Raw genomic sequence first — 23915 nt, 5'->3', positions numbered from 1 at the left:
TGCTCCTTGAAGCAATTCGAGAGTATGTTCCTGGTGGTGGCTTAATTTTGAGTCCCGTGGGTACGAGAGCACGCAAATGTGGTGGTATAGTTACACGGTCGGTGGCATATAAGTCGAGGCCAGCCGACTCAGTAGTAGCGCGTAATGGTAGTTGGGCTTCGTCTGTTAGTCGCTGTGTCGATAAATATCCGTTTCCGGATGTTACTGCCTCATGAAGTTCTCTTTCTCTGGGACTCATGTCGTCAACGTTATCTGTAGCATCCTGAATCTCCTGACTCCAGTCTTTGGTGGGATCAGGTGGCATTGTAATTGCCATGATCGGAGCCGTTGGATGTTCTTTGTGGAATTCTTTAATTAATTCCGTGGCGTTATCCAGATTAGTGACCGGTTCCCATGAGTTTTCTTCATCCCCATATCCTGACCATTTGACAAGGTATTGCAATTTCTTGCGCATAATCCTTGAGTCTAGTATCTGTTCAACTTCGTATTCGAGTTCTTTGCCGATGGGTATGGCTGCTGGTTGCGTGTGTCGCCGTCTGGATATAGTATCCTCCACAAAGGGTACCAATTGGCTAGCATGAAACACCGGGTGAACTGAAATGTTTTTGGGTAGGTCCAGCCTGAAAGTGACCAGACCTAATTGCTCCTTAATTGTATAAGGACCAGCACGACGAGGATTCAATTTCCTTTCCGTCGTTTGCCAATTGCGGGTGTCTATCATGACACGATCTCCTTGTTTAAAGGGTACCTTGGCAATGTGCTGGTTATAGTACCATTTCATTCATTCTGCCGCTAGAGTGAGTGCTGCCTTGGCTTGCTCTTGTGCTTCTTTTCGTGCATTCTCATAATCGCTAATTTCTGGATGTGACACTAACTTGGTCACAAAGGGTCCAGCTCTAGGATGACGTCCATATTCAATAAAGAAGGGTGAACTTTTAGTACTTTCGTGCGCTTGGTTATTATATGCAAATTCGGCGGCTGGTATAAACTTTGACCAGTCGTTCGAACGATAGTTGCAATAACAGCGTAAGTACTGTTTCAGGGATTGGTTGACTCTCTCCGTTTGTCCATCTGTTTGTGGATGGTAGGCCGTTGACATGGATGATTTGATGTTCAACAATTCGCACCATTCTTGGAATAGTTTGCTAGTGAATTGTGGTCCTCGATCACTGATGATCTGGCTAGGAAGACCATGCTGGGTCCACACATGTTCATACATGAGGTGCGCTAAATCCTTTGCCGAAAATTCATTGGTGATCGGGTAAAAGTGAGCACGTTTGCTAAATCTATCCACCACAACGCAGATTGCATTGTGTTTGTCTGACTTTGGCAACTGAGTGATAAGGTCTACCGTTATAATATCCCATGGATGTTCTGGTACGTCGTTGGGCTGTAAGGGACCATACGGTGGCTTGTTGATATTCTTGTTTCTTTGGCATGTTTCGCATGCCGAAACATATCTTTTGACATAATACGTCATTTGAGGCCACCAATAGTTCCGGGATAGGTACTCATATGTCTTCCACCTGCCAGGGTGTCCGGCGGATGGTAAGTCATGATGTATTTTGAGTACCTCGTGCCTTAGTGATTCCTCTTTGTCTGTCTTAGGTACGTAAACTTTTCCTCGATAAAGCAATAGTCCATCTTCAAAGTTCCAGTCTTCGAGTCCTTTTGAGAACTCCCTTTCTCCTTTCTTGAGTAGTTCTTTGTAACCTTTGGTCACCTCGTCATCTTTTAGTGCTTCTTTGATCCTGGTAAGGAGTCTGTCATCATCTATCGGGGCCTCATGTGAGGGTTGCATTGCTCGTATGGCAAAATATTCGAACTTTAGCATTGTTTTTGAGCAGTTGTCGTGCTCTACCCCCTCTTCATGATCTGGTCTCCTGGACAGAGGATCCGCGCGCAGCATGGTTGTTCCAGGTTGGTGCTGCAGATTAATGTTGAAACGGGTCAGATATAGTGACCATCTTGCTTGCCGGCGGGTTAACTTTTGCGCTGACTTAAAATAAGTGAGGTTCTGGTGATCCGATATGATCTGAACAACTTCTGGGTGTCCCTCCAAATAGTGTCTCCATTCTTCGAGTGCGCGAATGATGGCAAGCATTTCCTTATCGTAAATTTCATAATTACGTTCATGCTCGTTTAGGGACTTGGAGTAATAGGCGACGGGATGATATAATCCATCGTCTGACAGTTGTTCCAGAACAGCACCAGTGGCAAAATCGGACGAGTCCGTTTCTAACCTAAAGGGCTTGTTATCTTCAGGTATTTTAAGGATTGGAGCCATTACAAAGGCTTCCTTGAGTGATTCGTAGGCTTGTTGCGCTGCATCACTCCAGATCCATTCCTGAGATTTCTTGGTCAGCGTGTTAAATGGCTTGGCTATTTTCGCAAAGTCTTTGATGAAGCGCCTATAAAAATTGGTGAAGCCTAGGAATGCCTGTACTTGTTTGACTTTTGTCGGTGCAGGCCATTCCAATACAGCTTTGACTTTGGATTGGTCCATCGATACAGAGCCTTTAGAAATAATCATCTCGAGATATTCGATAGATGATTGTTCGAAGAAGCACTTTTCTGGCTTAGCAAACAAATCGTTATCCCGGAGACGCTTGAGCACTTCCTTGGTTATCTTGCGATGACTTGATATATCATCCGTGAAGATGAGTATATCATGGAGATAGACCACTACATGGCCTTCAAGGATTAGATCCTTTAAGATCTCGTTCATCATCGCTTGGAACGTGGCTGGTGCGTTGCAGAACCCAAAGAACATAACATTCGCCTCAAAAAGACCACGATGTGTGGTAAAGGCAGTTTTCCATTCGTCTCCCTCTTTAATGCAGACGTTATTATATCCTCATCGAAGATCCAATTTAGTGAATATGGAGGCCTTAGAGAGTTGATCAATAAGGTCGGAAATTCGAGGAATAGGAATACGGTTCTTTGTGGTGATTTCGTTGAGTTTACGATAATCCTGCACTAGTCGTAGAGTTCCATCCTTCTTTTTTTACGAAGAATACGGAAGCGGCTACTGGGCTCTTTGATTTTCTGATGTAACCTTTTGCCAACTGCTCATCAATCCATGAATCGAGTGGGTTTCGCTCAGCAGGGCTCATAGGATACCCCTTTGCAGGTCTTGGAAGAGGTGCACCTTTTTCGAATTCGATGGAATGGTCATAGGCTTTATGTGTTGGCATTCGCTCACTAGCCTTTTTAGAGAATACATCTCCATAAGCGTGCAAATGCTTTGGAACATGTTTCGACCAATCCTTGTAATCTGCGGTTTCTTCGTCCTCTTCATCTGTCCATTTCCCCGTGTCGGTAATTGCCATTACCAGACGGGCTATTTCTTCAGCTTCTGGGTCTCCTAGTTCGACCCAGTTGATGAATTTGTTCTCATCACCTCCTCCTTCCTTTGATTGGTGTGGAACTGGCTGTTCATCGCAACCTTCCTCATCAATAATTTCCTCTGTCTCCTCTTGAGATACTCTTTGTATAAATTTTTTACACGACCCGTTAATGGTACACGATTCAGGGCACCTGGTAAACTTCCATTGACCGGATTTTCAGTCAATTTCTGGTTATGCATACGTAAGTATGTCATCCCGAGGATCATATCCTTATCGCCTAAATTGGTGACAAGGCAACGATGAGTCGATCCATGATCTCCGACCTTTAGATAGGCTCGAAGATAATATAGGATCTGACCATCTTTGTTGATTGATCTGTCTGCATTATAGACGTTGTATGGAGTTTCCAGCTTGTGAAGATTCAATCTGTGTTCCCTAACGAACTTCTTATTCACAAAGATTGAATATGCTCCTGAATCCACTAGGGCCTCGGCGCGTACTGCTTTTCCTGATACCCACAGTTCCACAGGTAAATTGAAAATGGATTTGGTAGAGGAGCTGTTTTGTACCATTACATCTTCAGGAACGTGGTTCATATACATATTTGTAGATGACATATGTCCTCGGCTTGACCTCACTGGATTACAGAGATGGATATCAGAAAAATTATTGGCACCAGGGGATGTCACTGTTTCGCGCATTACAGTGCTCCCTGCCAAAAAGACGACAGCCTTGATGTGGCTGGTTTGTTTGCCTGGAGCATGTCAGGCTCTGAGGATGTCGAGCGTAAGTGAGGATATTTGGCCTCGAGATGTGCTAGCATCTCAAGGTCAGTCTCTTCATCGTCAGTGACTACTTCGCGAATTCGCGCCACTGCGAGTCTCGACGATTCTGCCTCCTCCTCTTCATCATCCGTGACCTGCATCTCGATGCGCCTGACAACCGTCTTATATCTCTTTTGACGTTGCATCGCTGGTCCGGACCCTTTCGTTCCTCCGCCTCCTTCCTTTTCCTTCCATTTGCCCTCCTTGATCATTGCTTTCTTATATTCTTCGCAGCGGTGACCATACTTCCTCTCCTTCTTGCAATATTTGCATACAGATGTTTTCTTGTCCGTAGCATTGACTTCCCCCTTGGTTGACACTTTCCCCTTTCCCTTGCCTTTGTTCTTTACCTTGTCTACTTGCATGGCGTCGGGGTCTTTCCTCGAGCTTGAGGTAGTGAACATATGCTTCATGCGACGTTCAATATCCAAGTCCCAGTCGAGGTAAGCCTCCCATGTAGTAGGCCACTGTGCCTCGTCAGTTCTCGCATGTACTTGCAGGATTTTGTCGGGCGTGATGCGGCGGATCTTTTCAATGAGATCCACGTCAGATAAGTTGGACTTGTTGGCCCACTTCTTGAACTTTTCGGCAAATTTGGACATGTCTGTCCAGGGATTCTTGGTAAGGCGTTCAACCTCAAGCCGTGCCTCTCATGGCTTGTCCTTGGTGTCATACGATGTAGTGAGCCGGTTGACAAAGTCGGCCCACGTCCCGAGCGGAGAATTTGATTGTACCAAAGTGTAGTAATTGTCCATATAGTCATGGGCATCTCCTTCCAGATATGACAGAGACAGCTTTATGCGAAGCTGCTCGTCCACAACATTGTCCAGGTATAGATAGACCTGTTCGAGCCATTCCTTTATCTTTGGAGTGCCATGACCCAAGAACTTTTTGGGTGGAGCAATTTTCTGCTTTGGCCGGGTTGCGGATGGAGGTATTGGAGGGGCTGCTGCCGCTTGCCCTGCTTGCAAGCCTTGGATGGCTAGTCTTAGCAGGGTTATTTCTGCAGTATTGGCATCGAGTACCACTCGCTGCCTGGTTTCTAGGTCAATTACACTCTGACCTAGCTGCTGTTGAGTAAACAGCGACTGAGAGTGTGTTGCTAGCAGCCAATCCCTTGCAGCTCCCGTAATGTCCGCTGGGATATTTGCGACGAAATCATTGTACACTGCCAGGTACGTGGCATTCAGTGAACTGGATTGATTCATCAGAGACATAATGTGTGTCGGAGGTATAGGTGAAGGTAATCGCGGCTGTGCGATTGAGGATGTGATAACTTGTGAAGAGGTTGAAGGTTCCTCTTCTGGTGGTGTTTGAAATGTTTGCCCAAGGCCCAAAGATTCCGATTCTGACAAGGACGATCATGATGACGAAGATGAGTAGGTGCTATCACCGGTTAAGCCATAGCTCATTCACAGCTTTTAACCCCTAGAATCTTCAGATGTTCTTTCCCAAGAATTGTACGATTCGGGTTCAGATACTCTTGACCCGTCGCTAGATTCTTCGTTTTCTTCCTCGTAATAGGCTGGGCTTTGCCTAAAGGGCATCAGAATTGGCGGATATCTCTGCTCTCCTCGATCGTTTCTTTCCTCGCACAATGAATCCCAATTGAGATTAAGTTCGGGAGAATGTGTATGTCTTTCGCGACGTTCTTCCCAATTGAAGTCGAGGATGTTGTCGAGGGAGTTAGTGTTTTCTGCTAGTGTGGCCTGTGACCGCCTTGTGCGAATACTGGATATCAGGAGATTGTAGGTGTATGAATTTCACCGATGCTCCTGTTCCAGCTGATCGATCTGGGCTTCGATCCTTCGAAGCCGGTCCTGAATCTCTTCGTCCTCTATTCTTTGTCGTTCCTCCTCTTCTTCGTCCTCCTCGTCAAGCGTGTCCAGTGCTTCCTCAATAAGCTCTAGCCACTCAAACCAATCTTCGTAGATTCATTCTAGTGAGGTTATGAGGCTGGTTTCACGAATGACAGCATTGTGCCACTGATTGAAGGGGATGAGGATGAATTCGACGGTGTAGTTATTGAAGAAATTGGTTCCTGTGCGACGATAGTATTGATCGAAGGCTATTCTTGCTCTTTCTAGTTCCGGTCCTGGAACTTCGGCAAGTATTTCTGCGGCCGTTCTAATTGGTGCGGTTTCAAACCCAAAAGCGAAGTTTTCCATGTACAAGTTATACAGTAACTGCTATCGCACTTGGTCCGACTCGTGCTACTCCCAATTCAAACTTTTCGTATATCTCCTTTACCAGCTGCTTGACAGATCCCTTCTGCTTCTTTCGGTATCCGACGAAGTCGCAGAACTCCTTAACTACGGCTTGATGTACTGTAGATAGTGCATAAGTGGCAACTGTCCGCTTTACACCTTCGAGTCCTCTGATGATTTCCGAAAGGTGGTCAAGGTCTTGTCTTTCAAGCTTGCATGCGTATCGCTTGGTGGTAAGAATGCGGATTTGATGGAGAGTGCTGATGACGCGAGACATGCTGATAACGGTAAGGGCTATAGGCGGAATGTATCTAAATCTGCTGTACTCATTTCTGAGGGTGACGTCAGTGACGGGTCCCCTGCTGAGTACTCTGGAAGCTGTGGATGGTGGAAAGCGTTCTCGATATGAACGCGGCGGTCGCCCCCCTGTGCCTATATGTCCTGGCCTAGGGTATTGAGCACGAAGAACTTCCTGATTCTTCTGCTCCTTCTCTTCGAAGTCCTCTGATACGAAGTCAGTCCCTGGCAATAGTGCTAGGTGGTAGAATTCGTCCAGTGTTTGGCTTCGAGGTTGGCGGATAGTACCAACTTCTCGGGTGCGCCACAGAGGGTGGCTTACACGGGTAGAGTCAGCGACTGACAGAACGTCAGGTGAAGATATAACACTGCTATCGTGCAGGTGGATGCTGAAAGATCGGACGCGCTGTGTGCGGGGCACTACAGGCATAATTAGCAGACTTATCTAAATGTCACGGAGATCCAATATCAGGCGAAGTCCGAAAGGTCTTACTTGCTTATGTTGGATGAAGCGAAGTGACGGAGATCGCAGACTATAAGAGGTGTACTGGACTTATAGGGGAAGTCGCAGTAACAGTCAAGTGTATCGAGTATTGACGAAGGTAGATAAGTCTGGGGGTGTAGATCCAGACGAGCTCAGTATATATACAGGCAGGGTCAGACCCCTGATACACTGTCTACCGGGATCATGGGCACACCTACAGTGGGTCCATGTGAACGTTGACTCAGCACATGTTCTAAATATAGGCGAAGCTCGGTGTTACCTGTGAGCTATCTTGAGATAAGCCAATAGCATTAATCTACGAAGTCGTACGAGGCTATCAGGAGACCTTGCCATGCGGCTACAGAGTCAGCAGGCGATGCCTGCTGAGCATAACTACTCTAACTATAGGACCACCTTCCCAGGTAGTGGAGCTCCGGGTCTCACGGTGTTGTAGGAGCTTATCCCATTGGTGGATAAGCGACCGGATCTTGTGTCTTCGGATATGGTGCCTTATCTTTTAGGCAAAATAGTTAGTACCTTATTTATGACGTATGAGGTCTGGGCTTTAGCACGTGATATGTGCGCTTCAAGATATACACGTGAGTGAGCACGTGGGTAGTCACGTGATCACGAAGCAAGCAATAAAATAATGTGGAATATTACGGTTTGTGATAAGCACTTCTCTCCAATCTGTGACCAGATGAGCACTTAGTGCTATCCTTTCCTTGTAGAAACTACCCATGAAGGTACCACTCTTGTTAGAAAGATTGCAGTGAACAAGCCAACTCGAAAGTGAGGAACTATCCCCTCAGTCGAGCTGATATATATATGCCTAGGGTAGTACCCCACGACTGGGTGTAAGACCCCTGATACTAGGTACACGTGTTAGTCTACTCAGATGCATGTGTTATACTACAAGGTCCTTCGGAGCTCCATGCTGAGTCATGGAAAAACTGTGATAGTACCCCCCCTCCAGGTCAAAGTGCCCTCATGAGACCACTGTGCTTGTCTTACTCATAGATGCATAGATGCACTGTCACGGCACATCGATGACAAAGATAGACAACCAAACAAAGAGTCCCCTTGAGGGTCTCTGGTAAAAGCCTACAGTGATGAGCTGTGGCAGGTCGACGTGCTCACTGATGAGACCTAGTCACGATTCGCGGAGTGAGACTTACTGGTGAGGCGAGAGGTGCTATCACAAAGGTGAGAATGAAAACAGATGTATAGCACACTGAGAGTGTCTGGTAAGACCCCTCTGTGATGGTAGTGGTGGATGAAGGAGAATAAGACTGAGGTCTCCTCCTCGTCTGGCTGGTCCTTATATACATGATTGCCTAGCTACTGTACAGTACTACATAAGTGAGTCACACGCTGTGCTACTGGACTGTGCTACAATCGTACGACCTGTCCCAATTATCCTGATTGGTTGCTTAATAATATCCCGCAGAGACGGAGCTCCTTTTGAGCATGTAATATGGTGTCATGGTGATTGCGACATATGACGCCATGCCGAGGAGTTCAGTGTCACGTGACTATGCCGAGAGAGATCTGAGGTCAGGTGACTAGATGATCGGTTATCTTATCTCCCATTAGGTCACGTGACTTGTTTGACTTGAAATGACAAAAAAAATACATTTTAACATGTATGTTCCTTTTATTGACTTGTCAGGTAAAACCGTGACATGCATCACCTGCAGGTTCCATTTATCTTTGGGTATGGGTGTCTGAAGACGCTCCAGATTATAGATGGTATACGTGGAGACATCTTCTTCCTTCACTAGGGTATCTTTGAACTGCATGCATTGCCAGGGTATTGGCGCATCATCGAGGTAATAGTATCCGTGAGTACGCTCCAGACACTGGACCTTCCTCTCCTCTACTGTCCACTGGGCATTGATCAAGTATACAAATTGATGGTTGCATGATGTGGGAGTCCTGACAAATGGGATAGTGTGGATATAGTGGTCGGGATCTGCAAGCCATATTGACACAATGTCAGATTTCTCTGGTATCCCTATTTCTAGATCGAGCTGGGTATTTGGGGATACGTGAAGTACGACATGGGCTTGGAATCGTCATTTATATTATTAGATCATTTTGTTGTCCCAGTAGATCTTCTCCTTCCATTCTTCTTCCTCCTGAGGGTTTCTTTTCTGGTTATGACTGTCAGGCTCATCTTCTTCATCCTCGTGTGCATGGATCTTCTGGCCACCAGGTATAGTAAGGAGATTAGGCAGTTTGGGTGCCTTGGGATGTTGTTTATGGAAATTATTAAGTAGAAGGATGCAGTCCTTCGCTATGCTACTACAGGGTATCCATGTATTCTCGGTATCATCCTTCCCCTTCCACGGGACTAGGTATAATAGTCCGTTGGTAGGGGATTCACCTTTCAGAACTGGTATGATATTAGGGCTGTTTTGTATGCTAAAGTGTGGGGTATGGTATGGTAATAGTAAGGATTCATGGAAAATGGGGTGTATATGTCTCCAATTCTGGGGTAACTTGAGATGATAGGCCAATTTTTCAACCTTTTTGACTATGCTAAATGGTCTGTATCTCTTGTTGTCCAGCTTCTTGCTTGGGCGAGTGGTCATGATGTTGGTGCCTTCTAGAAGTACCTGATCTCTCTTGGTATATGTGGTGTGTGCTTAATATTTGCCATCGTGGTACTTCTTCATTGCAGCATTGGCCTTCATTAAGTGATTAGCGGCATCCTTGGATAGTTCCTCCATTTCCTTCATCCATTCTTCGGCTGATTGATTGTGAGGTTCTTTCCTGGTTTTGACTCCCGTGTAGAGGTGATATCCATGCATAAGGTAGAAAGGGGTATATCCAGTGCTGGCTTGTCTATGGTTCCAGTATGCGAACATTGCTAGTGATATCTTGGATGGCCAGTCATTCTGTTCATAGGAAGTATATATCCTCAAGTAGGTCTCTATTTCCTGGTTCATCCGTTCTGTCTGTTCATCCATCTGAGGATGGTAGGCAGTGGAGGGATTTCCCTGGATGCCCAACTGTTGGTATACATTCTTGGTAAATGAGGATATGAACTGTGGTCCCCGGTCAGACCATATCTGTTCAGCTAGTCCATGTGTCATCATTACATTGTTAATATACAGATTGGTGTATTCTTTGGAATTAATAGACTCTGTACAGGATATAGCAATGAAGTCCTTGGACTTTAGATCTACAAATACAGAGATTGAGTCGTAGCCATCTATGGTGGGTAGTTTTACAATTAGGTCCATGGAGATGTACTGCCAGTTGTGGTCTGGAACTGGGTTGGGTTCTAGGGGTGCTGATCTGTGTTGGTGGTTGGGCTTGGTCCTTTGACAGGTCCCACAACCCTTCACATACACCGTTACATCTTGGATCATTTCAGGCCACCAGTATGATCGCTTGATTAGTCTGATGATCTGTTCTATTTTGGGGTGTTCCATGAATTTGGCATCGTGGTGGGACTGTATTACTTTGCTGATTATATTCTCGTTCTTGGGTATGATGAGAATTTCACCTCCCCTCCAGAGTGTGTTGTCCTTGGCAGTTTCAAGGTCCTTTTGTGACAAAGTTTTCCACAGGGTATATTCTGATGAATGTGTGGCACATAGATCACAAATGGCATTGGATCTGGTGACATGAATGGATTATATGAACAGCTTCGGGGGTAGTACTGTGTGTGAATCCAAATGGTCGATGCCATCGTTATAATCAGGTCATCTGCTGAGGGCATCTGCTACACTGTTTTTTGTGCCTGGGATATGGTGGAGCTCAAAATCGTATTCTGCGAGGAACATCATCCATTGTGCTTGTTGGGGGTTGATTTTCTGAGGTTTCCTAAAATACGTTAAGTTAAGATGGTCCGTAAATATTTGTACAGTATGTCAAGCATGTATTAAATAGTGCCATCATTCCTCTAGGCAGTCGACAATGGCTAATAGTTCCCGGTCATACACTTGGTAGTTCTTTTCTGCACTATTGAGAGATCTACTGTAGTACGATACAGGACACCACAAGTTGTCATGTTTCTGCATTAATAAGGCTCCGATAGCATACTGAGAGGCATCTACTTCTACCATGTAAGGGTCCTCATCTGTAGGTATATGTACGATAGGGGCAGATGTGAGTAGGTCCTTGATATCTTTGAAGCTCTGCTTCTGGTATTCAGACCACTCCCATTCACCGTTTTTCATAAGATCATTAAGTGGGCAAGATAGGGCTGCGAATCCCTTTACAAATCTTCTATAATAGTTACAGAATCTGAGAAACTGTTGCATGTCTTTCTTAGACTGGGGTTCCGGCCATTTCACTATGCCAGCAACTTTGGCGGGATCTATACGTAGTTGTCCATGTCTGATGATGTGTCCGAGGTATTCAGTTTCCTCAGTGTGAAACTCACATTTTTCCGGTTTACACGTCAACTTGTGTTCTTGGAGAATAGATAATACTTGTTTTACAACTTGGCGATGCTCCTCCATAGTCTTACTAAAGATGAGGATATCGTCCAAGTACACCATTACTTTTCCTTTGAGGATGAGGTCATGGAAGATGTCGTTCATCATCATCTGGAACATTGATGGTGAATTTGTAAGGCCAAAGAACATTACCCGTGGTTCAAATAACCCTTGATTGGTTACGAACACGGCTTTTTTCTCATCTCCTTCCTTGATTCGATATCATTGTATCCCCATCGGATGTCTAGTTTAGAGTAGTAATGGGCTCCTTTGAGCTGTTCGAAAAGATCGTTGATTAGTGGTAGTGGGTATTTATTTTTCTTGGTGAGTTCGTTGAGCCATCTATAGTCTTGGACTGACCTAAGCTTCCCATCCTTCTTTTTGACAAAGAAGAAGGGGGCACCCCAAGGGGACTTGGACTGTCAAATACGACCTGTCTTAAGGTTTTCTTTGAGGAATTCATCTAGAGCTTCTTGTTCCTTAACACTCATGGGATAGACTTTTTCGCAGAACGGCTTGGCCTCGTCAATTAGTTTAATTGCGTGGTCCCAAGTCCTTCGCTCTGGGAGTTGGTCGAACTCTGTGGTCTCGAATACTTCCTTGTAATCTCAGTATTCTTCTGGAATGACGTCCTTCATGTCCTTAGCTGTGGTTTGCTTGCCTTAAGCTATGGCTAGGTCTGTGGCCTTCGTGGCTCATATCAGTTCGTATTCAGAGAATTGTTTCTGAATGTAGTTGCTGTCCAGGGCGAGCACCTTATCCTCATCTTCTAGATCAAGTTTCCCACAGTTACAATATGTGAAGCAAAGCGTGCATTTAACTCAATCTATTTCTGGGTTGTCGTGTCCCAGCCAGTCAAATCCGATGAACACATCGTGGTCGAAAAGGGTGGTGACATTGAACTTTCAGTGTTCTCTATGTCCTTGAACAACTACATCTAGTAGTGCATAATGGGTCATGTTGCCTTCTCGGTTAGGAGATCCATTTGTGTTGTACACTTTTACTGGTTGATCAAATGGTATGGTGGGTATCTGGTATTTTTGTATGAATTGTTCATCTACACAGCTTCCCGTACATCCTGAGTCTAGAAGCACGGTAGTGGCTACAACTTGATCTCCTATTTCTATGGATATGGGTATATCGATCTGGTGATGTCATCTTACTGCTCAGACAAGGAAGTTTCCTCACAGGTTCATTCCAGTGGATCCGAAACTGCGGTCCCTCGTGCGGTTTCGTCGATTTCAGTTACTACCTCAGGTATCAGGGTATTGTTTCATTCCAGTATGAGCTGGGTGACTCGGTCACTGTATGCTACTTGTAACGGGGTATCTTGGGTATTAATTAGGAGTATTTTAACTCATCTCACATAGTCTGAGTCGATTACTCTGACTCCTACATCGATGCCTCTTACAGCCAGGCCTGAGTGTGGGGCGATATGTCTGTAACAGCCCTTGAATATCATCAACTTCAGGCCAGTATCTATGAGTTCCCTTGAATGTGGTGGTATTACACATTGCTCGGCTGAGTGCAAATTGTATCCTGCTGCCCTGATGCTTTGTTCCTTTGGGGCAATCACATTGGGATGGTCAAGGAATATGCGCAAGGTGGTTTTCTTCTTCTTAGGAGTGCGTGGTGCCTTTTCAGAAGCTCCTTTCGATGTGGGTAAAACTGGTTCTGTAGGAAAGTTATATGTGAAATTAAGTATCTCCGTTCTAAGGCAGGCCGAGCTCTGTCAGAGGACTCCACCTCTTCATCCAGAGGCCCCACTTGTTAATACAAATAGCAGAGGCAACACTACTTTCGCCTATGTAGTCCTTCATAGTGCTACTAGTACATGTGAGAAGGGAAAATGAATTGTTCAGGTCAATAAACTGTTCGGTTGGCAAGTCAGACGTGCTCATGCCTTTCCGTACTGAAAATCTGCCGTCTCCATGAGTTTCAGATTGGCAGCTATCGCAGCCTTGAATTGGTGCACTGCTTCCACCTCATCTGGAGTTGTGGTGATGGCAGCTCTCACTTGTTGGGGCAATGGTGCCTTCGTCCAACAGTGCTGCTCCATGTCGAACTGATGTGAATGTCAAATGTCCTTTCATTGGCCACCGTCAGTTTTGGTGTGCCTGCACATTCTGCAGATTCGGGTCTTTCCAGCTGCTTGCTTCTTGGTGGGTTTATGTGGAACCGTTCATCCGGCATGATCCACATTAACCATTGGTGTCCTGATCGTATTGACCGTTTCCAGTCTCATGCCTTGTTTCTCAGCTCTGTGCACATGTTCCTTGGCTCTTCTCTTGCCCTTCCAGTTGCCGTACTCCAGAGCCCACTGTTGCTATTGCTGGGCATCCAATTGGGCTGCGATCCTCTTCCAGCTGTGATAGCTCTTGTAATCCAGACCATCACTTCGCCATACTGAGTCCTTGAGGGCCTTCCTCATTGCTGTTTGTAGGAGCTGTAGTAGCAGCACCTAGTCCTGGTACCCTGAGACCTTGACCCAGTGATCTCACTGCATGATGAACTCCTCCCATGGAGTGTATTCTTGACTTATTGACCGGAGCTGCCTTTGTCCTTCTAGCTCAGGATTCGCTGGGTAGTACATATCCTTGAAGGTTTTGACAAAGTCTGTGATCGTGGTGAAGACTTCTTCTCCGTCGTCCATTCAGTCAAGCAAGGAGGACTTCCAGTGGTTGATTTTGTCACTGTGGATGTAGGATAGTGCCCACCATACTTTGATCTCCTCATTGGTGAATTTCTCAGACTTCATGTCAATGTAGTTTCGGACGTCAGTGATGAAAGCCTTGGCTTTCGTATGGGTGCCGTCGAAGGATTCCAGGGGGTCAACTTTCAGACCTCGGAAGTGGGTTTGCCTTTTTTGTTCATCCGATCATCCTGGTGATGGTGCTTGGGATTGATGTGGTGGTGGTGCAGGGATGGGGTCTATAGGGGGCTCAGGGGGAAAGGTGTAGGCAACTTGTTCAGCCCCTTCCAGGTCTTCAGGTACGATGGAGTGGGCAGGACTTATGTCCAGTGCAGCAACTCCCAAAGGTGGCTGCACAGTTTTTGACTGGTGTGTCGGCTTGCTCCCTTGGGGTCAGCTTTGGTCACCCAGCCACTCCTCTAGTCGAGTCTGACCTTCTTCCAGTTTTTTGGCTTGCAATTTGGGTCATGGCCTGAGAGGCCCGAGGGTGGTGATCCTGAGTGCTCGAGTAACTGGTTGGCTGTGGATGGATTTGGCATATAGCCCCTTGAATGGTGGAAGTGGAGGGAGGGGTCACGGGGATGGGGCAGACTTCTTGGCTAGGTTGAGCTTTGCTTGTGCCAGGTTACCTCAAACCAGTTCTAGCTCCCTCATTCACTGGTTTAGCTGTGCCTGTAGGCTTGCGACCTGTTCTTTTGCTTGGCTAAGCTCCGCTTCAACCTTCTTGGCTTCGTTCATGGTGATGGTGTGGGACATGCATGACTGTCCTACGTCCTTCGTGAGAGACTCCACTATTTCTTCAGTGTGCTCTCAGCAATGAATTTCCTGTTGTTGTGCATCTCTTTCCTGTTCCAAGGCCCCTCTGAGTGTGTCCCGGTCCACTTTCACTGCCCACAGCATTGCTCAAAGTTCATTTCCTCAGCTCACCTCTCTCTCATAATCTCACAGCACATTCTCATATGCTTGGTGCATGTCCATGGGTTGGCTCCAATGTCTGGGGTTATCTCATGTGGGGAACAGGAGTGGTGGTTCTTCCTGTCACTGTAGATAATAGGTGCATCTATCATCTGGCCATAGTACCTGGTTGTAGCCAGTGGGCGTGGGAGTGTGGGATAACCAGACATAGGGTTCCCTTCTATCTAGCCCTCCATGCCATGCAGTCTCCTGGTATTGTAAGTTTCCATCCATTTAGTTGGCCTGATTGTGTGAGTGTCATCGTTCGAAGTCCTGGTGCGGAGGTCCCTGGCCTGGGTTGGTGTTATCCCATTCTTCTCTGATCCTTGGTCCTGATCCTATGTATCCCAGCCAGCTTCAGTTGATGGGAGTGCCTTGATAGTAGTGGGGTGCAGGTGAGTGGATAGAGATTACGTCTTCAGGGGTGGAGGGATGAAGAGAGCTGATTTGCCCGAGTTCATGAAGTTGCTGCTCCACTGAATGTTCTGATTTGGCTGGGTTCATCATTGCATCAGCGGAATAGGAATTGACTCAAGTTCGGCAAGTAGGTGTATGAGGTTATTGAGGTGCTGGGGGTTCAGAATTGCTCATTGTGCTGTGACCTGATGCCCGACGTGATTAAAGATATGGGCATATGCTCGTATGAGGTAGTGCATGCATGTGCGGTTATCAGCCCACTGATGGAGGTGATGGATTTTGACTAAATGTAGAATGTCATCCACTCACTTGGTGAGGTTGTTGTAGTATTCGAGTGTCTCAGTATCCTTGAAGTAGTTTTTGGAGGTAGGAAGGTAGGTGACCAACACCGCTGATGAGCACGGGAATGGGCTGAGCATAAAGCACGAGGCAAGCAGCAGTCTAAGCCCAGATGGCTGACTGATCCTTTGTCATACCAACTGCCTCCGAGACATGCATACTACACGAGGTGGTCAGAGCTGGCAAAGATGGTCTCGACCGAGCGAGGCATGGTCGGGAAGGCAGCTGTGGCCCAGTGCACCTTTCAGAAGAACTGAGGAGTGAAGGCAGTACTGATGATCGAGGACAGACTGCTCGAACGAGCGTAGCGATAGCAGGGTATTAGTTACGGTGTTAACAGGCTACTTTTCTCTTACAAGTTTCGGATTTCAGATGCATTTCAAATATGCTTCTAGTCTCTGGAAGCAGAACGTGAACACCTCTCATAGCAGTGAACAGTTCAGCAATGAGCTGTCTGTCTTAGTATATAAACCTGGTCACAATTGGTGATCAGGAGAAGGAGAGAGGGAAAAGGGGTCGCAGCAGCAGACTTCTCCACACCTTCACAGTCCTACTCCACTCTACACATCTCATCTTTGATATCTGTCTAATTGCTTCACTATTAAATTGCATTCTATTGACCTCGATAACTTCGTTAACGAAGTTTGCGCTACGAACGACTCACGCCACAAGCCCAGGGATATAGGTGGTCACCTAGGCTCGGTACAGTCTTTTACGCACAGTCCATCAATTAACTTGTTCTATCGGAGCCAGGAAGACTTTAGCAGTCATGCACTGTAGGGAACGAAGCGATCAAACACACTGAACGAAGTCCAGCTAAATCCAGCAGTAGCAGATGAGCGAGGTCCATTCTAGGGATTTGTTTTCCACAGTCTAGATTAGGTGTCCAATTCATATTTGCGATCAGCAAACAAGCGCCGGGGTCGATTTGCGAACAAAACACCAACAACCCTAAACAAGAAACTGCTAGCGCTGAGATGGACATCTGGTCTGAACGATCACACCCAGCAGATCTGCGAACAATCCATTGGTGCTCAAGCAGCATTTGCGATCAATTTGAAGCATGCGACTGACATAACATGGGACATTCATTCCTCGAAACAGTAACACACATGTGCGCGAAGCCAGAGTTCTGCTCTGGCCCCAGTCAGAAGGCTAGCTGGCTGAATGAAGCCATCTGCATCGTACCTTTTGACCGCACACTTCGGATGATGCTCTCATCCACCACCCACACATCAACCATCCATAACAACCATGTCTCAGAGTCCATTAGCAAGAAACCTGCAGGCCTTGCACCCTTCAAGAAAAGAGTCATCTCCCTGTACCATCGCACCATCAGAGACAGAGCAGAGTGGTTGATACTCACCTCGCTCTGCAATGAAGTGATCAGTACTGCCTGACCATGGATCATAGGGAGATGGCATCAGAGCATATCATACTGGAGCCCACCACGAGGGGTTTCAGAGGTCAGATTTAGTAGCAGGTTTATGTTGCACCAGACTCGCAGCCATTACTGAAATGAACAGGAAGAGCATCTTCTCCTTCTTTAATAGCAGGCTTGCCCAGCTTCTAGAATTTCAGCAAGCAGATTTCGAATGTGGCAAAGAAGGCTGACTACACTTGACAAACTACGAGCTGAGATCTGTTTCAGAATCTTCATCACGCTTTTCATCACCTAGGGAACGAGATACCCGAGGCAATCATCTCGAGATCTTCGGTGGTGATTTCGATCTCACACCGCTTTCGTCGAACATTGCAACAGTTCACATTTCACGCTCACCAAGCATACCAGATGAGATCTCAGAAGGAAGATCACTCCTTGATGAGCTCGAGGCAGCACTAGCATTGCTTTCACGAGTCCCATCACCAGTTCCAGTCACTTCTCCAGTAAATTCCACACACACTTCACCAATGACTACTTCGATAGGACCTATCATTGTGATGGCAGCCACGGTAACCTATCAAATGCCATTCCGAGGAGATCGTTCAGCACCAATGTTTGATCCAGATCACCCACGCACATTATTCCGTTACTTCGATGATCTCGAAATCTTATTCGCATGTTGCAGCATTACTGACAAGGTCAAAAAGAAGAAATGGGTAATCCGATACTTGCCCATTGATGTCACGGATCTCATCTCGAGCCTAGCTGGCTATGACTACCCTCTCATTCCATATACACAATTTAAGCCTCGAATCCAAGTGCTGTATCCAGGGGCCGATAACGAGCAAAAATGGGAGGTTAGAGACATGGATTTGCTCATAGGTGAGCATTCTAGACTAAGAATCCAGAACATTTCAGAACTCGGAGCATACCACTGGGAGTTCCTAGCGATCACTATGTTCCTGATCAGCAAGAACCACATTTCCATTTTGGAAGAAAACTGTGCATTCATCAGAGGGTTTCAGCCCGAGTTGTGAATCAGGATATCACAGAGACTGCAGCTCAAGCAGCCCGACCACTACCCAGATGACCCATACAATGTCAACAATGTTTACGATGCAGCAAAGTTTGTTCTACATGGCACCGCGACGGTACCTTCAGCAAGTACCGGAGGGAGCGTAGTGAAAGCAGAGATCAAGGCTGAAGGAGGGACAGCTGCAATCAAAGTGGAGGACATATCATTACTCATCGAGAGCCTCATGAAATTGGTCCAGACGCTCACAGCAATGTCTACAAATGCAACAGCCAGAATAAAGGCCAACCTGAGCACTGCAGCACCAGTGCAAGGCAAACGTACAGGACTGCACCTCCAAATAGCTATTGCCATTATTGTGGGGAATCAGGTGGCATGATCAGGACGTGTAAGCATGTCGAGGAGGACATTAAGAGCAGGAAGTGTCTGAGGAACATGGACGGAAAGGTCGTCTTTCTAAACGGAGCATTCGTTCCTCAGAACATCCCAGGTCTTACCATCTGAGATCGCATCTACGAGTGGCATAGAGACAGAATGCAGCAGGCATAGGTCCCGGAGTTGCACAAGCCTCGATATCAGCAGCCACGAACCTATTCAAAGTTGAAAAGGCCAGCACCTTCTCGTTAATGGGTGAACAGCACATCCAGGCCCTCGAACGTGAAGTGCTCAGTCTACAAAAGAAACAGGTGTTTGACAGAGTCGAGATACACAGACCACTGAAGCCAGCACAGCCAGCACCACCTGTTCAGCCAGTAGCACAGCCAGAGCTGACTCGAGCAGCAGAGCCCTTGAAGGTATCGAAAGCTTCGATGAGCCAGCAAGATGAAGCAGTCATCCTGAAGCATCCTTATTAAGCAGTATGGGATGCCACCTATGTCCCATCCATGCAGCGTAACTATGGGGCACCTCCACCCAGAGGACAGGCCCTGGCATATCACACAATGCCTCCAGTCTATTAGCTGAAGCTAGCGGATGAAGTCTTCGAAAGGTCTATGAAGTCGTCGGCTATCTCAGTGTCACTCGAGGAACTACTCTCAATCTCACCCGGTGTACGCTCAAAATATCATGAGGCCTGCACACCAAAAATGGTTCAGCCAGGATCTCAGGTTACGAGCGCATCAGTTGAGGAGGTCGTGGATGAAGAATATGCACTGAAGGCATCAGCGAACTTTACCTGCGGTGGCGAGCCACTAAAGTTGAACGGGTCAATAGTGCCAGATCCCTACAAAGTTTACCTATGTCATATCCACAAGCACAGTGAGCCAGACCAGCTTATGGTGGCAAAGGAGTCACATGCAGTACGTTTGGTCTTTAACCTTGTTGACAACAAGGAGAATGTCGAGGCCATCGTTGACCCAGGATGCCAGATTGTTGTGATGTCAGAGAATGTATGCCATGCTCTAAGACTTATTTATGATCCTACGGTCAAGTTGAATATGCAGTCCATGAATGGCGAAGTCAATCAGTCTCTCAGTATCATACGCAACATACCATTTCAGATCGGAGAGATCGTTTTATATCTCCAGATCCATGTTATCCATGCAGCAGCATACGACATACTATTGGGCAGACCATTTGATGTGCTCACTGAGAGTGTCGTCAAGAACTTCTTCGATGAGAAGCAGACCATCATGATCATGTGTCCCAATACTGGACAGGTCACAACGATACCTACGGTACTGCGTGGTCCTCCGAAGTTTCATAATAAATTCAGTGAACAGGGTTTTCACTAGTGGAGGATACACACAGTGCAGAAGATGCACTGGCCATACTCATTGAACAGGCATTCAATCAGGACCCAGTAATCATCACATATACCCCAGTCGTATCCTCCGATCACATCATTATCACATCGCGCTACATCCAGGCCTCGAAAGGGGCACTCTCAGCTATCAGTTTCTTATATTCCCCATCTACATCATCCAGTAATATTCCAGCATCACATCTCTCTCAGTTATTTTTCAGTCAATCAGTCTCAAAGTCAGCCTCTAGTCCTACGAATTCTGTGTCACCGAAGGCAACACCAGCAAGGTCCACGTCAACGAAGCAGCCAGCAAAAGCATTTGCAGCCACAAAGAAGAAATATAAGCCAGTCGCATCAAAGACAAAGCCGGTCTTGACCACTGCACCAGAATCATTTAGAATTATGTGGAGGATCACGGGTGATCCTCTCGCACAGATACCTTCATTACCGACGATGTCTCCACTGTTTGCGCCGGAAGGACGTTATACCCAGGAACGGATGGAGGCTTTAAACCATATTCATGCCACAAGGTTTTTATGGGATCAGGAACATGAGCTCATGCACTATTTTATGCGCATTTATAATCGAGCCTTCACCTGGAACGATATGGAATGGGGCTGTTTCAAGCCTGAATATTTCCCTCTGATCGATTTTTCAGTCATTCCACACACACTGTGGGTCGAACATAATATACCTATACCCCCAGACATCTATAATGAAGTTTGCACTCTAATTCGAAAGAAGATGGCAGCCAGAGTCTACGAATCTTCAAATTCATCGTATCGCTTGAAGTGGTTCTGCGTCGTCAAGAAGGACGGGAAGTCCTTACGATTGGTTCATAGCCTAGAACCACTCAATGCGGTGATGATCTGGCATTCAGGAGTAATGCCAATGCCTGAGCATTTGACTGAACAGTTCAGTGGAAAAGCGTGTGGGGTGATGCTTGACCTCTATGTTGGCTATGACGAACACCTCATTGCGGAGTCCTCGTGAGATCTCACTACATTTCAGACACTGATCGGGGCCCTGTGGCTAGCAACACTGCCAATGGGATGGACGAATTTAGTCCCTATCTTTCACAACAATGTCACCTATATCCTTCAGCCCAAGATACCGAATGTTATGATTCCATACATCGATGATGTGCCTGTCAAGGGACCCACATCACAGTATCAATGACCGGATGGTTCATTTGAGACTATACCTGAAAATCCCAGTATTCAACGATTTGTGTGGGAGCACTTCCAGAACCTGAATCGAGTGATTCAGCACATGAAGTATGCGGGAGGCATGTTTTCAGGAACGAAACTTACATTGTGCAGTGCGGAGATCATGGTCATAGGCCATAGGTGCACAGTGAATGGGCATTTACCGGACGAATCACGCATTGCCTCCATTAAGAACTGGGGGCCCTGTCAAGACCTCTCAGAGGTTCGAGCATTTCTAGGAACCATCGGGGTCACTAGAATCTTCATATGGAACTTTGCGAAGTGAGCGAATCCTTTGGTCAAGCTCATGTAAAAGAACGTTCCATTCGCATTTGGCGAAGAACAGATCACTGCGATAGAGGATCTAAAGGCAGCACTGCTAGAGTCACCAGCACTATGAGCGATTGACTATGACTCCGAAGCACCTGTAATTCTGGCAGTCAACACTTCGAACATTGCGGTCAGATACCAACTTTGCCAGTGCATGCCAGAAAAGCTGAAAGTCCAGTACTTTAGTCGGTTCAGCTCGATCACGCTCAACAAATGAGAAAGTCATTTCAGCCAGCCCAAGCTCGAACTCTACGGTTTATTTCATGCCCTACGAGCATTGAAGATTTATCTTATTGGCATATGGAAACTGATAGTCGAAGTGGACGCTCGTTATATCAAGGGAATGCTGAAGCGTCTGGACATCGCACCCTCCACCAGTATCAATCGGTGGATCATTGCAATCCTCATGTTCCATTTCAAGCTCGTTCATGTACCAGGTGTGAATCACGACCCAGATGAATTGTCATGCAGACCCCCACAGCCTGACGATACACTTGACAACACCTATGACAATGAGGACTTCGATGACTGGATCAATCAGGTCAATGGCTTCTTGCATCACATTCTGCGACACCCAACACCACCTCCACTTACAGCACAGTCAGTGAATGGAGATGTTCACATTAAAAGTGGGGAGGAGGGGGACCAGCCCATTTTGCAATTCTGAATGCAGGCTACATTACTGAAGCCATCGTCACATGTGCACGCAATGTTCGTATCGGACGAAGCAGCCAAGGAGGAACAACCTGCTCAGGATAAAGTAACCTATGCTGATGTACTGCGCAGTGAGCAGGCAAAACGAAATGACAAGCTGCTGGAGCAAGCACACCAGTGGTTGCGAAAACCTGGATGGCCACCGGACCTGTTGAATGCACAGTACCAACGACTTCTCCGATATGTGACCCAGTTCTTCATGCGTAACTAAAAGCTTTGGCACAAGGACCCTCAGGGAGCCCACAAACTAGTTGGGTCTGGGGACAAGCATCTGGAAGTGCTCAAAGGATGTCATGATGAGTGCAGACACAAAGGAGTCTTCGCTACACGTACTCTAGTCCAAGAATAATTCTAGTGGCCAGATATCAAAGCAGATGCAGCATGGTATATTCATACTCGCATCTTGTGCCAGCAACAACAGATTTGTCAGATCGTCATTCCACTGGTCATCGCAGTATCAGCACCAATCTTCACGAAGATTTACATCGATACAATGTATATGCCACCATCGAATGGGTTCAAGTACATCATACAGGAACGATGCTCTCTAACTCACTATCCAGAGTTCTGAATGCTTCAGCAGAAGTCAGCAAAGGCGATTGATGATTGGCACTTTGAAGATGTTCTATGTCATTGGGGCACACTTTCAGAAATTGTGTCCGATAACGGTGCTCCATTCGTCAAGGCACTCAGATACATCGAACAAAAGTACCATATCCAACACATTCGTATCAGCAGCTATAATTCCAGGGCGAACAGGATTGTTGAGCAACTGCATTTTGATGTTCGACAAAGCCTGTTTAAGGCAGTGGATGGCGAAGAACGAAAATGGAGTCAGGCTGCATACTCAGTGTTTTGGGCTGAACAAATCACGATGAGGAGAAGGATGGGGTGTTCACCATACTTTGCAGTAACAGGAACGCACCCGATCCTCCCGTTAGACATTGTCGAAGCAACCTATCTGACACCAGCTCCATCAATGATGCTTTTGTTGACTGACCTAATATCCTACTGAGTGATCGCCTTGCAGAAGCGATGCACTCAAGTTGAACATATCCACAATGCAGTCTACGAAGCATGTTGAGAGGCAGCCAGGAGGTACGAGCAGGACCATCCTACTAAGGTCAAAGATTTTGACTTCAAGAACGGAGATCTCGTTCTCGTGCAGTTCACGCAGATTGAGAAGGCATTAAACTGGAAGATGCGACCATGGTACATTGGGCCATACGTGGTTCTACTGCGTAACAAGGGAGGAGCCTATGTACTGGCCAAATTAGATGGCGCCATGCTCGATCAGCCCGTTGGTGCATTTCGGGTCATCCCATTCCTAGCTAGGAAGAAGATCATCATGCCAGAAGAAGTATTGGATGTAACAAAGAAACAACTAGAAGAGATAAAGAAGGCAGAAGAGCCAGGGGATGAGGAGGAAGAACAAGAACAAGGAGAAAGTGACAATGAACAAAGCGGAAATAAATGAGCCGGTG

General features: G+C 46.5%; 4 protein-coding genes across 4 annotated transcripts; 1 reads left to right on the top strand and 3 right to left on the bottom strand.

The window, feature by feature from the left end:
• Positions 1-4050: 4050 nt before the first annotated feature.
• On the bottom strand, positions 4051-4776 carry LAESUDRAFT_762664 (uncharacterized protein; the record flags this gene model as incomplete). The annotated part of the gene is made up of 1 exon (XM_040913139.1): positions 4051-4776. One exon carries the CDS (start codon positions 4774-4776, stop codon positions 4051-4053), a length of 726 nt encoding a protein of 241 aa, XP_040760270.1.
• Positions 4777-4824: 48 nt separating this feature from the next.
• Positions 4825-5391, bottom strand: LAESUDRAFT_762663 (uncharacterized protein; the record flags this gene model as incomplete). Its single annotated transcript, XM_040913138.1, has 1 exon — positions 4825-5391. The coding sequence occupies one exon, from the start codon at positions 5389-5391 to the stop codon at positions 4825-4827; it is 567 nt and encodes a 188-aa protein (XP_040760269.1).
• Positions 5392-5937: 546 nt separating this feature from the next.
• On the bottom strand, positions 5938-6658 carry LAESUDRAFT_762662 (uncharacterized protein; the record flags this gene model as incomplete). The annotated part of the gene is made up of 2 exons (XM_040913137.1): positions 5938-6098; positions 6373-6658. 2 exons carry the CDS (start codon positions 6656-6658, stop codon positions 5938-5940), a joined length of 447 nt encoding a protein of 148 aa, XP_040760268.1.
• Positions 6659-19520: 12862 nt separating this feature from the next.
• Positions 19521-23908, top strand: LAESUDRAFT_762660 (uncharacterized protein; the record flags this gene model as incomplete). Its single annotated transcript, XM_040913136.1, has 2 exons — positions 19521-20111; positions 23600-23908. 2 exons carry the CDS (start codon positions 19521-19523, stop codon positions 23906-23908), a joined length of 900 nt encoding a protein of 299 aa, XP_040760267.1.
• Positions 23909-23915: the final 7 nt, after the last annotated feature.

This window comes from Laetiporus sulphureus, assembly GCF_001632365.1.
Source record: "Laetiporus sulphureus 93-53 unplaced genomic scaffold LAESUscaffold_47, whole genome shotgun sequence".
Classification (NCBI taxonomy): Eukaryota; Fungi; Basidiomycota; class Agaricomycetes; order Polyporales; family Laetiporaceae; genus Laetiporus; species Laetiporus sulphureus.
This window is presented reverse-complemented; position numbering and strand designations above follow the sequence as displayed.